The sequence below is a fragment of the Cibotium barometz genome, chromosome 11, assembly GCF_041138505.1.
Source record: "Cibotium barometz isolate CiBa-2024 chromosome 11, ASM4113850v1, whole genome shotgun sequence".
Taxonomy (NCBI): domain Eukaryota; kingdom Viridiplantae; phylum Streptophyta; class Polypodiopsida; order Cyatheales; family Cibotiaceae; genus Cibotium; species Cibotium barometz.
Window position 1 is genome coordinate 4,673,648 of NC_141056.1, and position 15,864 is coordinate 4,689,511.

General features: G+C 39.4%; 1 protein-coding gene across 1 annotated transcript; it reads right to left on the reverse strand.

Moving 5' to 3' along the window:
• Positions 1-8,403: 8,403 nt before the first annotated feature.
• LOC147633677 (uncharacterized) lies at positions 8,404-9,050 on the reverse strand. The gene has a single exon (XM_086804471.1). The coding sequence runs from the start codon at positions 9,007-9,009 to the stop codon at positions 8,575-8,577; it is 435 nt and encodes a 144-aa protein (XP_086660597.1). The 5' UTR covers positions 9,010-9,050; the 3' UTR covers positions 8,404-8,574.
• Between the last annotated feature and the right edge of the window lie 6,814 nt (positions 9,051-15,864).

Consider the following 15,864-nt stretch of genomic DNA (forward strand, 5'->3'; position numbering starts at 1 on the left):
TTCCAATAAATATAAAATTTGGTTTTAAGGTGCTGAAATATGAGAGAGAGAGAGAGAGAGAGAGAGAGAGAGAGAGAGAGAGAGAGAGAGAGAGAGAGAGAGAGAGAGAGAGAGAGAGAGAGAGAGAGAGAGAGAGAGAGAGAGAGTGGCAATATAGATACATAATAAAGACATACGGAGAAATGTATAACAAGGGTAATATAGTCAGCATTTAGGGGAACCTTTGGGAGTAGGGGTAACCAATAAAGAGAACATTAGAGAGAGATCCAACCAAAATTTAAAAATATGAAGGTGGGGTAGTTCCATTTCAAGATAGTGTGCCTTATTATAAATACTATTCTAAATGCATATATTATGTTTTGGAGCCCACCAATTGATTTTAGTAAAAGCCACTAGAACATATTTGTATCCCTATGACTAGGGGTTTTCTATGGGGAAACCATAAAGGAAGGAGGAGGTATTTTACGTGCTTGGCATGGGAGAAAGTGTAATTGCCAATTTTGTCATTACATATTCATGCTAAAGCCAGGGTGGCAACTATTCTACCTAAGTTTTTGAAATATGAGGAGAGTTAAACAAGAATGTTGAGCCAAATAGTGGAAGAATGTGAGGTAGTGTAAGGGAAAGTGGAGTGGAATGAATTGGATAGATAAAGTTTTCTCACATGCCCCTTTGAGAATTTAGCAGGCTTCATTCTCTAAATTTGTGTGCTCATCTTGGAAGGAGATTATGGGAATGATTAAATGGGAAAAACTCTTTCTTCTACTAGTAGGGATAGTGGTGGACACATAGATTCACTCCATCTTTGGCTAGGCTAGAGATGACAACTGTAAAGAGAGTGGATAATAAAGGATTGAGATACTTGGGGGACCTCTAGGATGGATCAATCTTGGGATGGATGGATGATGAACAAGATGGATGCATGTATAATATTAAGAAAAAGGACCTCTGGATTGGTTTTGAAGTGTCTATCCTCATTACTAGTAATAATAAGCAGAGCTGGTTAGAGGATTGGAAGTAGCTCAATGTAACTGCCAAGCAAGTGTAAATACAAACAATTTCTACACGGATAAATGTATCATATTGTAATAAAAACTGGAAGGTGAGATGGTGGGAGCTACTTTGGAAACAAAAGGTCCATAGAGAATTAAGATGTTCTCTAGAAGGCGACGATCATGTGGGCTCAATCATTAGGAAATAAACTGGTAAGGAGAAACTTCATTGATGTAGTTTGTTAGAGATGTGGATCCAATATGGAGGATGGTAGACATGACTTTTGGATTTTGTAATTAGGGGGTTTTGGAAAAAAATGAATAGATGGAAATATCAAGCTTTAAGGGTGAGAGACTAACTTGGTCCAACTAGGGTGATTGGTAATAAGGAGCTAGAACAAGGGGATGAGTGTACATTGATTGTGACAATTATAATATATGTGGGACTTAGGGAGGTGTAGATCTCCAGAAATGCTAGAATCTTTCAGAAAGATACTAACCAAGGGGTGGATTTTGAGGGTTAAAGCGAAAATGAAAATGCATTTCTAATTGTTGGATAGTTTACTTTACTAATAAAATAAATTAATGATAAGCTTTTTGAGTTATTGAAAGATACTAACCAAGGGGTGGATTTTGAGGGGTAAAGAAAAAATGTATTTCCAATTTTTGGCTCCCGAGGGGGGGGGGGGGGGTTCACTCATAAATATGTAAGCGTAGCATGTGGGTTCAACAAAAGGGGTTTTTTAAATCCATTTTTTACATACAAAAGGGTACCATTTAAAGGGGATATTTACAGATTGAATAGAAGAAGGATGTGTTTTATTCATGAAAAATTTACAGATAAGGGGTTTTTAAATTAGGCCTTGAACGCACGTGATATAGAGAGTTTACATATAGTGAACCCCTAAGATTTTTGGATACTATACTTTACTAATAAAATAAATAATGATAAGCTTCTTGTTAGAGTCACTATTAAGGTATATGTAAATGTATATTAATGTTTATGTATATGTATATGTATATGTATATTAAAGTAGAAAAGATTTTACATAAAAGTTTGTGCTAGATTATATTAAGGTATAAGTATATGTACACCCTAATGTACCCAAACAGACTTGGGGGGTGTCTAGTGTGTATGTATAAGTGAAAACAAAAATACGATATGCTAGTAGCCACTTAAGAATATTGAGAGAAAGGAAACAAAGAGGAGTATAGTTTTAGATTAGAGCTACATTGTTCATGAGACAAAAAGTTTGACAAAAAGTGTTTGTTGAGACAAGATAGATGTGTTAAATAGGGCAACTCCATGCATGCATCAATTTTAGAGATAAAGTCTCTATACATACCATCATCCAGTAGTGGGAAGGCATGTATGTCAACAAGACTCCACACATGTTATTGATGTCACTAAAATCTAGAATATCAAGTTTGAAAAAAGATTAAGAAAAATAACAACAAGGGCAAAGAGTATATTGACATATCATATTAACAAGATGTTGAGGGAGCAATAAAAAGAAAAATCATGAAAATATGTAAGTATATGTAAGAAATTTAAAAACATTAAATAAGTAAAAAAAATAAGTATATGTGTGTGTTTTATATAGGTATATAGACACATATACACACACTTAGAGAGAGAGAGAGAGAGAGAGAGAGAGAGAGAGAGAGAGAGAGAGAGTTTATGTTTACCATGTGGGGGGCAAGGGAAAGTTAAATGTGAGTATCTTTGTAAGGTGTGGAAGAGATTCTAGAGAGATGAATGGGTTGAAGAAAAAAATTCCCTTCATTTTATGCCATGAAACTTGCTATCATCCACCTTAGAGAATCAAATGATACTTCACTATTTACAAGGGCTTAGGCCACCCTAGAGACATCTAGGATACGTTATTATGAGGGATTAGTAAGGGTTTAGAAAGGGTGTGCTAATCTTGCACATAGTGAGGGTATAACAAAGTTACAAAGATTCTTTTGTGATGATGACACGAAGGTATAAAGAGGATAAACTATTTCTACCATTGAATTTGCTAGAGTTTATGTCTTTTTTAAGATTTGGTAGATGGCATCACATGGTTGTTAAGAATCATGGGTATCTAGAGCATGCAACAACGGAAGAAATGGAAACAAGAGGAGAGAAAAGTATGAAATAATGAGCAAGCATAAACAACTTACTGAATCATGAAGACACCATTTCCTCTCATCCTTAACCTTGTCAACACCCCCTCTCAATGCCACCATGGAAAAAGGTGAGCATCGGACATTCAAGTTCAAAAAAGACCCCCTCTCAACCATAGGATAGAAGATAAGGTTGGTAGCCTTTATATGATAGGCTATTACAAAAGAGATGAAGCAAGCATGTTTCACTCCTCAACTAGAAGAGTTGCTCGACATGTGAGGAAATTACAACCTTAGTGACATCTTTGGTATAATCTCTTCCAAAATGGCCAATTTCACCACACTTGTTACATTTTCGCTTTGACAGATCTTTCTTGAAGCATTGAGCTTCAACATGCCCCTTCTTCCTGTAAAAATTACATTTCAAGTTGGATTTGGACATACCATGTTTCATCATAAAGGCTTGATTTTTTAATGTAGATGTAGATCCACCCTGTGCTTTGACCCTTATATCTTTTTCAATAAGTGTTGCACTAATACTTTCAAATGTTGGATCTGGAAGATGCTTCAATGTGGTCACACTGCTATCAAACGACAGAGGCATGCTCTTCAAAAGCATGGCAATAAAGTCATCTTCTTCAACTTTTGCATCAATGCTTGTAATTTGTCCCATGATGTTATTCATCCCACTGAAGAAGTCTCCAAGAGAGCCACCCTCCTGCATCTCAAGACTAAAAAACTTGACCTTAAGTGCAATCTTTCAGTGTTTTTCCTTGGCTTCATAAAGCTTCTCAAGCTTATCCCAAGCCTCTTTTGCTAATTTCATACTTGCTACAAGATGAATGAGTCTTTTATAAATATGAAGGGTAATAATGGCATGAGATTTCTCATCATCTTCTACCACCTCCGGATCTTCAAGGTCCACCTTCTTCATGCCTTTTACCAAAGGCCATGAACCTTTGAGCATAAGCATATATCTTACTTGAACTTGCCAAGTATGGAAACCCTCGCCACATCAAATTTCTCAATGGAGGCTCCCATCTCATCTTCGACATGATTGATAGAGGTGGGAGAGGTCTTACCACTTGCAAAAAACAAGGGTAGTTTCTAATTCCATTTTACAAGGCCAAAAATGATTCAAGTTTTGAAAGAAAAAGGTGTGCTTGAGCGGGTTCAAGAGTTACAAAATTACCTTGCACTTTGATGTGCAAGGGTGAGTGGAAACCTTTTTGGCTTTGAGAGAAACCTTAAAGAAAGTTTTTGAAAGCCTTAGATAGAAAGGTTTTAAACAGAAACCTTAAAAAGAAAGGTTTTAAAAACCTTAGAAAGGATTGTTTTTTTCTCTGATAAAAAACGTGAACTGCATTTTGCTGCTCGATGATTCAATGATCTGTAGGGCCGCGTTGCTATTGCTATGCCGCTCTGCTACTACAAAAAGGAGATGTTTCCAAAGGGTCGCTACTGCCGGATGTTTGCAGTCATGAGCATTACCAATGAGACGAACAGACAGCTCTTCTTCTGTCTTGTCGACGGACGACACTGCCCCATCGTTGTCGACGGACGACGCTGCCTCATCAACGGGATGACATTGGTGCTCGACAAACAACGGGGCCATTGGTGCCGCCCTTTGCCTGCTTTGCAACTTCAAAAGCTCAAACGGAGACGCTCCTGCCTCTTCTTCATGGCTCCAAAGCTTCAAAGAAAAGCATCGACAAAAAAACACTGACTGAAGTTTTCTGTTGTATTTTTCCTTCTTCTTCTTCTTGCTGATGAGAACAATCGTCTTTATCTTCTTCTTCTTCCAAGCTTTAAGATCTTGTTGATGATGCAAGCTTCCTCCTGATGAAGCTCTTCAAAACTCGCTTTCTCCTCCAGTTCTTCTTGAAGCTTCTCTCCTTCTTCTACCACAACCTTCTTGCTTGGGAATGGGTTATGAGAGAGAGAGAGAGAGAGAGAGAGAAAGAATTGAAGGGTATCTTAACCTTATCAAGGCTTTGATACCATATTAAGAATAATGGGTATCTCGAGCATGCAATAGAGGAAGCAATGGAAACAAGAGGAGAGCAAAGTATGAAAGAATGAACAAGCATAAACAACTTACTGAATCATCATGAAGTCACCATAGCTTGAGAGAGAACACAAGATGTATAGAAAGCTTCTTGTATTTCAGCCACTCCAAAGTTGGCTTACCCTTCTCCTCTAAGTTGTTCTTGTTCTTGTTACAAAAAGTAGGGTCTCCTAACCTTTATATAGGGCTAGGGTTGGGCTAACTCTAGATCCCTTTTCCACCCACATGCCCACTTTATTTGAGTGTGTTCACACCTCTATTACCTCTTCCCCTCATCCTTAACCTTGTACATCATATGTTTCAACAATGGTGATTCGTGATTTTATGGACTCATGTATGGAGGGAAAAAACAAGGCATAACAAGTACACATTAATAGAAATGTATATTCATCATACTTATTTGAAGCCCTTCAATCCCTAGGCCATGATTCTTTATCCATTTCAAGCTACATTATAGAGAATTATAGGGCATATGTAATCCTTGTAAAGTAACCGTTTTTATTTTTCATGTCAAAATACTAAATCCATACTCCTTTGAAGCCCTATAATCCCTCATTTCTAATTTTATTATCCATACTCCTTTATCTATTTATGATGATACCATGTCTCAATACTCAATCCATACTCCTTTAAAGCCCTAAAATCCCTCATGTTCAATTTTCCTACTATCCATACTCCTATCTATGTATCATCGATGATACCTTATTTTTTGTTTAAAATAGAATTATAAATTTGTGAGTACTATTCTTTTGAAACATGTCATTGAAATCATTCTTATGATTAAAATCATTCTTATATATAACTATGCTTTTGAAAAATATCATTGAAATCATCCTTATATATAATTGGAGCCCTTTTATTATATTTATGGCAAGGTTGTCTTGCACCTATAAAAGATTGGATATAATCTTTGTGTATATCTTGAGTCCCTATTGTATTGTCACTCTTGGGAACTTTTTCATTCTCTTATTTACCATAGTGTTTTAATATATCTATCAGTACCTTGAAGAGTCTAAAGTTTTAACTAGCATAGTTCTAAGTGGAGGTATAAGAGGAAGTGCCAATGACCATGATTGGTTCCGTATTTTGATGACTTGATTGCCCCAAAATTTTCTTAATCTTAGATCTCCTCTTCTATCAAAGACATATCAAGTTCCTATATAGTTTATAAAGCTAATCATCTTAAGGTACATGAACATGTTTAAAAATACTTGGACTTAATAAACACTTACGGGTCCATTTTTTGATGGCTCGATTACTTTAACATATAGTCAATCATGAAGCTTCTATTTTAGCTAAAGGTTATTAATATTCTTAAATAGTTTGTAGAGCTTGTAAGCATGAAAAGCTTAAAATGCATTAAACACCTCTAAGTATATAAATTTGTAAAGTAGATCATAGGTTATGCACACAATTTCAAAGTTAATACCAATCACTCTCATCTGTGTTGGCTTTACTAAATAGATTATCGAAGTGGTCATGAAAAATCACTCTCAAAATTAATACCAATCACTCTCATTTGTGTTGGCTTTACTAAAGAGAGTATATAAGTGGTCATGAAAAATCATCCACACCATCCTTCTTTGTAGTAGCATTTTCATTTTTCATGTCCATGCTCCTTCAAATGCCTCCAATAATTCTATGATTCACCAACCCACCTTTTGGGTCATTAAAAATTTATATTAGAGTGTACACATCATACTTATGTAGTAACCTTTTGATTTTTCATGACCAAAGCCTCGGTCATACCCCTTGAAGCCCTTCATTTTTTCCTCCTTGAATTTTCAATCCATTTTTTAGGTCATTAAAATCTACATTATATAGCACACATCATCCTTCTATGGTAACCTTTTCATTTTTCCTGTCCATGTTGCTTAAAAGCTCTTTAGTCCCTCCCTTCATGATTTACTAATCCATCTTTTGAGTCATTGCAATCTATATTATAGTGCACGCTTCAACCTTCTAGTAATATTTAGTTTTTCATGTTGTGTAATACCTCTTATGTATTAAATACAAGGACACTTATAAAGCTCATTATCAGGGTAAAAAATAAGATGCATCCATGAATATATAAGTGTAGGTGGGTTGACGATTATATCTCCTATACAAATCTAAAATTATAGAAAATGGGGCGAATGTTTTCAAAAAATTTCCTAAAATGTCAAAAATTGGGCAAATATTTTCTAAAACCCTTCAAAATGGCCAAAATTTGGGCAAATGTTAAATATGGAAATTCATTAAGATGAATGATTTTGTGAATACATTGGTAGATAATAAATAGATTTTTGTAATATAGGGAGATGCATGTCTCTGAAAATCCACCCTTTTACATCATATGTCCCACTTATATATCTTATAGATTTATATATTTTGCTTGCATCCCTCTCAATTAAATTTCTTGTTTGCTAAAGTAGAAAATTACTATGGCGTAGTGTTGTCCATGGTAAAGGGATTTCCCTCATGCAAAAGTTAGCTTAACTTTTAAGGCTAAGCCTTTCTTAACTTTAATGAACTAGCTTTAAAAGTATGCTCACTAGAGAAATTTGGGGCATCATCACCTAAGCAAGGGTATGACCTTGGATTTACATATTTCGGAAGGCATAAAGAAACGAGACACTAAAGAAATCCAAAGCATCCTCACCCCAACAAGGCATGATCGTGGATTTTCCTATTTTGCAAAGGTATAAAGAAACTAGTTTTTTTGGGAAAATATTTATAACATTAAAACTAAAGATATTTACAGCACGGAATTATCTTACAAAGCTTCAACCAAAAGTACTTGTATCCCAAGCCTACTCTAAGTCATATTTACTATAATTCATTAATTTGCAAAGCATATCCCATGTTTCATCCTCCCAAACAAAAGAAGATTGACTCCAGGACACATGGTAGCCCAATTTTTAAAGTATGCTCATTCGAATTCACCCTAATAAGGTGGGTTGTCATATTTTTGCGAAGGTATTGTGACTAAATGATCTATAATGGATGCCTATTCCAATTCGATGGGATGATGTTGTCTAATACTTGCCCTCGTTTTGAAGCATTCCTTTGTAGCACCTATTAAACGAATCTATAAAAGGAGTGAGGAGAAATATTTATGCAATCGTACAACTTTGGAAGAGTAAACCTTGAAATAGTCTTATAAGTGAAGAGTACTTGGTTAATAAGGCTTATTACAATGCTAAAAAGCACTTAGTCGTTGAGAGTTTGCATAATTAGTAGAGTGCTCTAGTAAAAAGCTTTATATTAAAGTTGAAATGCTACAACTTCGTATGTTGAGAACAAGGTGAGGAGGTTCAAGAAAGAGGAAGAGGAAGGGAAGGGGGCAAGACCAGTGAGTGGGGTTCGGAGGTTAAGTAGAGGCCAGTGTACTGAGAGAGAGAGAGAGAGAGTTGAGATTTATTAAGGTGGCACGCTGGAATCGTATTCCGACTCCGACACCAAGCTAGCCCATATATCGAGCTCGGTGAAACAACGGGCGACCTTGAGAGTGGCACATCTGTTGAGGAAGCTCGCCATGGATGATCCTGGCGAAGTGTTGAGACCTCGATCGCTGCACACGTGTGGTTTAAGACCAGTTACACTGCTTTGAGCAGCACACAAGGCTTCTAGTTGGCTCCTGCGACAGCGTGTGGAGGTTTTTCCCGTGAGCTCCTGTACAAGAGAGGGGAAGCTCTCCACGTCCGCCTTCACAAATACCGGGTTGAAGATCTGCACCACCCGCAGAGCTGCAGCAGCAGGTTGTTTTTTACGCTCAGCAATAATATGCTTCTTGCTACTGGGCTTTCGCTTCCATAGATCTTCGCACTTGTTGGGGCCAAGCGTGTGAGGTGGCATGACTGACTGTAATGGCCTGCAGGGGATCAAGGTGCTGCTCAATGGCATGGCTTGTGATTTTACATATATATATATATATATATATATATATACTTCCCCAGGGTTGGTTGGTTTGATTCTAAAAAAAAGGAAAGGTGGCCACGTGGACCAAAAAACGTGTTGCTTGGAGTTGCCGGTCAAACTGTATATTAGCTGTAGATCACAAGCATCCTCCATAAGGTTCTTTTTGACTCAAGTCATATGCTCCTGCGAGTGGGCGCCACTTCCCACTTAAATGTCTCCGGAGAGAGAGAGAGAGAGAGAGAGAGAGAGAGAGAGAGAATTAATAGTGTGTTGTGGGTGGGTGCCTACTACTAAGAGCGTTGCATTCCCTACTCTCTTGCTCATGTGTTGATAATTGGAACCTTCCATATGCAGCACCTAAGTCAAGAGCTATCGAATCCATTCCTCCTCCTGCATCAACTTAGCCCATCAAGTTCATGTTCTGTCAATGACAGATGTTTCTCCCACACACTTGTGACAACGAGTGCGTGCAGCTTCTCCATTGTACCCCTCTCTTTTAGTTTGAGTTTAAAGTGGCTATCTATCCTTTCCAATCTTAGATAAATCCCTAGACCTCCCTTTCCCAAAATGTGCACTTTCTAATGTTATCTCCATGGTCCTCATATCAATGCATTTCTTTCTTTCCAATGTTCTATCCATTCTCCTCATAGAAAGGCATATCTTTCTTTCTAATGTTATCTCCATGTTCCTCATATCTAGGCATCTCTTTAGTTGTCAACTTGCACATGGTCCATAAAAGGTCACAATCTAATCCATTATTTAATATGTTATATTTTCAACATTTGTGATGGCTACAATCAAGGTGATTAGGAAAAGGAGTGAGTTGACTAGTAATATTATAAATACATTTATTCCACTCTTGATGCAGTGCATATAGAAAAAAAATGTAAAGATGAATGTCCATTCGTTGAAGTTTGTAATTTTTTTTCACAAAAAAAAGCCTTCATGCCTCATTGTGACCTTCATGAATTAATTGTATACACCATCCTTTGTCTTTATTATATAATTGTTACAAGTAAAATATAAGAAGAAGAGTCTCCATCACCACTAAGTCTTCAAGCACTCACTATGGCATACAGAAGTCAAGGGTTCATAGTCTAAGAGAAAAAAATTAGTTGTTTTGTGTAGGTTATCCTTTCAAAGATGTTTACATTTAGGGTTCAGTCTAAGAGAAAAAAATTAGTTGTTTTGTGTAGGTTATCCTTTCAAAGATGTTTACATTTATCTGTTACATTTATTTGTTATAAGGGTTCATAGAAGTCAAGGGTTCATAATCTAAGAGAAAAAAACAGTTATTTTGTGTAGGTTATCCTTTCAAAGATGTCTACACTTATATGTTATAATATACTAAGTTCTCATATCGTTTGTATGAATCATATAAAGCTATGCACCTTTCAAAAATTCTTTGAATAACTTTCACCATTACCTTTATACAATTTGTACATAAATTAAAAACGATTATTTTTTCTCAGATGAGTATCTAATTGGTCACTTTATTATTTGGTTATTGTGGGATTTCACATTTTTAAAAATTATGGCTTTGGTTTGTATTTGAACATGCATTGTACATTTTTCTAAGAAAGTATACAAACAAGAATGCAAATTTTCAATGGATCGTTGTTCTAATGCTCGGAAGTTTTTGCTTGGAAAATGCTTGTTCCCATGATAATAATGTGATGTGCATTTTGTGTCTGTGTGCATAATTGTTTTGGAGCTTTGGCACTAGTCTTGTTGATGTAGCCAAAATGAGTGTGATTAATAGTAAGATGCTTTAGTATGTCTTTAATGTGAGCTCTTCATGAGCATAATCTATAAGTTAAGATAAAGCTTGTATGTTTGTGAAAAGATTTTTAGGCATAAATGAAATATCAAACTTTTAAAGTGTGAGTGAGCATTAGTCTACTTAGTGTGCCACAAGAGAACCTTACTGATTTTATAAAAAAAATTAAGAGAGACTTTCTATTTCTTTCATACAAAAGATAGTATAAAGTAGGTTACACCATATCTTTTTAATACAAGTGTAGGTGAAATTCTAGTCTTTTTAATGTGATATTGGTGAGTCATGGGAGCCTACCAAATAGACCAACTTTTGTGACAGTCAACACCCTCTCTCTCTCTCTCTCTCTCTCTCTCTCTCTCTCTCTCTCTCTCTCTCTCTCTCTCTCAAAAAGTGATACATAAAAGGAAATGCTTGTGTGCTAAGGTATAAACTTAGGCTTTACTTTGTAATGGCGATTGTAAGCAAAATAATTGTGATAGTAGTAGCAATAGGCATTCTGAATAAACATGCATGGGTTGTTGAAAATGGCAACCAAGAGCTCATGCAAGCTCATAGGCGGTTTTTTAAAGCAACTAGAGTGGGCTGATGATACCTTGGCCGTTAATTTATCCTTGGAGATGAAGAGAGGTAGCTTGGCTATTACTTCAAGTCCCAAGGCATACACTAGTAATGTTTAGTGCCCCCTTCCCCCTCCAAAATGATACACCCAACCCACATCATTAAACATTTTCAAAAATTTCCTCCCATCTCTTTCATGAGAGATGCAGAGGTGAAAGAAAAAGCAACCCACACATAGGGCATGCATTTCATGGAGATGCAAAGTTGGCGTAGAAATAGACCCCATTAGAGGGTTGGGTGCACTTCCTCCTTCACCTCATCAAGCTAGGAGCTTAAAACCACATGTATCAACCTATTGGGACCTTTCTTCATTAAGGTCAGAGTTGGGGAAAGCCAGAATGGGTATAGAAGGATTCTCTACTAGATGGAAGTCCAAAGTGTCTTTGGGTCAACATCAAGACAAAGCTGCCATGAAAATGTGAGTAAGATGTATTCCACCCTTGCATACTAAAATCACATTGTCAAGGCACACCTTCCTTAAAGAAAACTTGGTTACCCCTAAATGACAGTTGCCTTTAATTGTGCATATTATACCGTAGCATTCAAAGCCCATGTAAAAGTATATTATACAAGGAGTGCTCTAACCGGTTAATTGATGGAGCAAAGCCCCCCGCCTGATGGTGACTCGCTAATCCTCCACTAATCCTCTACTCATCAGTCACTTCGAGCGCTCCGTCCGGGTCGGGGCAGTCTGCATGGCCGCCGCATCAGGCTTTCCTCAGCCTAACGTGTGGCAGTTGCATGCTCTTTCTACGCCCTCGCTACTTCAGCTCAACGCGCCGAGTCGTCCGGTCGACCTCATCGGTGCTGCTCCTTCTCCTTCGTGCTTCTCGTCTCCACCTCATGCAGTACTCGAAGCCTTCCATGGGCTGCCCAAGGAAGCTGCTCTCAAGATACATGGAGCTGTCTCCGGTCCAGCCCTGAATCTCCCTCCTTCGCTGGCGGATGCCCACGGTCCTCCTTCCTCTCTGATCGTCTCTGTGGCGGTGGCCTTGGTGCTGCTGGAGCAGGCACAGGAGACTCACATGTTGGAGGTAAGCCCTCAGTCACTCTTCCTTCTTCTCAAATCAGAAGGATCCAGCATGATCTAGAAAACAGGGCTCTTATCGGACCGCTGGCGGGTCCTAGACCCCCAACAGAGTCTATCAGAAGCTGGATTCGACTCCAGTGGGGTGCGATTGGTGCTGAAGTGGAGACCATCCAGGCCCTCCCTAAAAACCACTATCTGTTTGTTTTCAAGCTCCCGCAAATGGCGTTTGATGTCCTCAGCAGAGGCCAGTGGCTTATCCGTAATTCCCCCCTCAGCCTATTTCGCTAGAACAAAGACTTCAATCCTGAAGCCTCTGCCTTGGTTAACTACCCTGTCTGGGTAGAGTTTCCTAATCTGCCCCTCCACTACCATAATCACCTTGGAGTCATTGGCTCTAAGCTGGGGAAAGTTCTGGGAGGAAAACCCCGCTCGGATTATGTGCCTTCATGGCACCCTCAAGTTCTCATAGAAATGGACATATCTATGGATCTCCCCTCAACTATTGATATCTTCACCGACGATGGTGAACACCTTGAGCAAGCCATAGTGTACAAATACCTTCCATTCGCCTGCTTTCACTGTGGTGCCAATGGGCACTTCGTCAGAAACTGCCCTCGGACAACGCCCCTTCCCCAGCTTCTCCAGATGCCACCCCTCTTCAGCAGCCCCTAAAGTAGCTAGAGTCACCCCCCCTAAGAGGGCAGCCAAAGAGACCTGGCAGGATGTTTCTAAGACTAGGGCAATGAAGAGTCTCTTCTCTCGGGCTCTGATGAAGAAGCTGAGGTGGGTAAATCACTGGAAGACCAGGTTAACGAAAATGATCAAACTGCAATGCGAGAACTGAATGTTAATGCTCTGGCGGGAGACACCTCTGCTTATAAAGGCAAGGAAGTACAGGTGGAGGGGGATGGGCTTTCCACTCCTATGGAGATTCACAAAGACCACAAAAGACCCATGCAAGCTGCTTCACAAGCATCGCCCATCAGAGCTCAGGCCAAGAAATCCATTAAGAAGTCCCATAAATGAGGATTGTTTCTTGGAACATCAAGGGTCTGTCAGACCCCATCAAGGCCAGGAAGCTGAAACATTGGTTTCGCATTAACAAATCGGAGATAATAGCTCTTCAGGAGGTCAAAGCAACTGGCAAAGATTTTTTTAGCCGTCTTAAGGAGGTCTCAAAGGATCATAGTTGGTTCTCTTCGTCTCATTCTAGGGGCTCTGGAGGAGCTGTTCTGGGAGTTCCTGTCAATTGGGGTGTCTCCCCTAACTCGGTTGTTGGGGGTATGAACTGGATTTCAGCCAAGGTAGATAAGCCAGTCAAAATGCAGATTTGTTCCGTCTATGCAGGGGGTGCTGCTGCTGACAGAGCCAATCTGTGGAGTGAGCTCAAGGCGATGGATGGCCCAGTAGTTATCCTAGGCGATTTCAACATGGTGGAGTCCTTAGTGGATAGATACAAAGGCCTGGGCCAGGTAATCAAGGGCTTAGAGAAAGAGAGTTGGGCTCAAGTCAAAGAGCTCTTTTCTTTGTGGGATTTAGGTGAGGAAGCTGAGTTCACTTGGCAGAACTACTCCTCTGGCAAAAACGCCAGGAAGGCTAGATTAGATAGATGTTACATTTCTTCGAAATTAGCCAATATCTACTCCAGGGTCAAGTCAAAACCTAAATACTCCTCCTATTTGTCGGATCATTATCCTCTGGTTGTCACCTTGGATGACAAAGCCACCAAGGTTAGAAACTCTTGGTTCCACACTGACGCTTCCCTCTTTCAGCTAAAGGTGGTGCAAAAAGAACTCAAGAAGATCTGGTTGAATGCATTCAGTAAGGCTCACTCCCCTGCCGCCGCGGCCTGGTCTCAAGCTCTGAGGGAGTCCCAAAAAGCTCTCACTGGTTTTAGGAAGGAGGTTACTATCATAAGAAGGAAAAGGAGAGAAGCTACCTATCTCCAGCTTATGGAACTTGAAGCCAAGAACAATGCTGTAGCTGAGGACCAAGAGGAGATCACCAGGCTAAGGGCCCTTATTAGATCTGAGGAGGAGCTGGCCTTCAAACATGCCACGGTTTTCTTCAGAGAGTGGTGGGCTGGCAGGATCGATCGCCCGTCTAAAGAAATGTTCAAGATTCTTAGGAAGAAATAAGTGAGGGATCTAATACCTCTGCTGACCACTAGTGATGGCATGGCCAAGACTGAGGAGGAAAATTGTGTGCTGGTCCGCAATCACTTTCAAAAGCTGTTCAGTACACCGGAGCAGTCCAGCGAGTTGAAGGCTAAGGCCCGTGATTCGGTTTGGGAGGCTAGATATAATGTCATCTCAGCAGAGCTGGCAAGACAGCTTGATGTACCTATCTCAATCTCAGAAATTAAGATGGCCATTGAGAGCTTGAAACCAAACAAAACTCCGGGCTTGGATGGAATGCCGGGTGAGTTTTTTCCTTTAAAGATTGGATTGCCCCTTTCATCCAGAGGGTTTGGGAAGAATCTGTGAAGTACTCTGCTTTGCCCACCAATATCAATGCGGGAGTGATAAAACTGATCCACAAATGAGGGCCTAAGGATCTCCTAGAGAACTGGAGGCCTCTGACGATGCTGAATTCTGTATACAAAGTGCTAGCCCAGCTTAATGAGGCACATCTCAGTAGAGCAGAAAGGTTTCATCCGTGGAAGAAGACTCATTGAAGCTGTTATTTCAATTTGGGAAGGAGTAGAGTATGCTCAGGAAAAAGGGATTGACTTTATCTTTGCCAAAGTTGATTTTGACAAAGCCTATGACAGGCTAGAGTGGAGCTTTGTATTGCTCAGTTTGGAGAAGATGGGGTATGGCCTAAGCTTGATCCAGTTTGTTAAAACCCTCTTCGGTAGTGCTTCAGCTAGAGTTGCGCTAAATAACTCAATGTCAGATTCTTTCCCCCTGGCCAGGTCGGTCAGACAGGGTTGTCCTCTTGCTCCACTGCTGTTTGTGTTATCTGCGGATAGTTTGAATTGTATGGTGCAAAGATCCCAGAGTTTGGGGCTAATTAAAGGTATTCCCTTGCCTAGCTCAAATGGTGTTCAGATTCTTTCTCAGTTTGCAGATGACACCAACGCGCTGCTCATCAATGACCAGAATTCTCTCTTGACCTTCTGGAAGGTGTTGGACACCTTTTGTTTATCATCTGGCTCTAGGGTTAATCACACAAAAATGGGAATATTCTCTGCTGAAGGAAATCTCCCCATTTGGCTGGTACAGTAGGGATGTCAGAGTATTCGGGCTGGTGAAATATTTCGGTTGCTAGGCATTCCTATGGGTTTCGGAGCCACCCTGAAACAAAGGTGGGACTGGGTAGTTGATAAGTTTAGGGGCAAGCTGAATAGATGGATGGGTAT

Bases quoted from the DNA above. Each gene is read 5' to 3' on its own strand.
- LOC147633677 (XM_086804471.1), bottom strand. From the start codon at position 9,009: ATGCCACCTCACACGCTTGGCCCCAACAAGTGCGAAGATCTATGGAAG.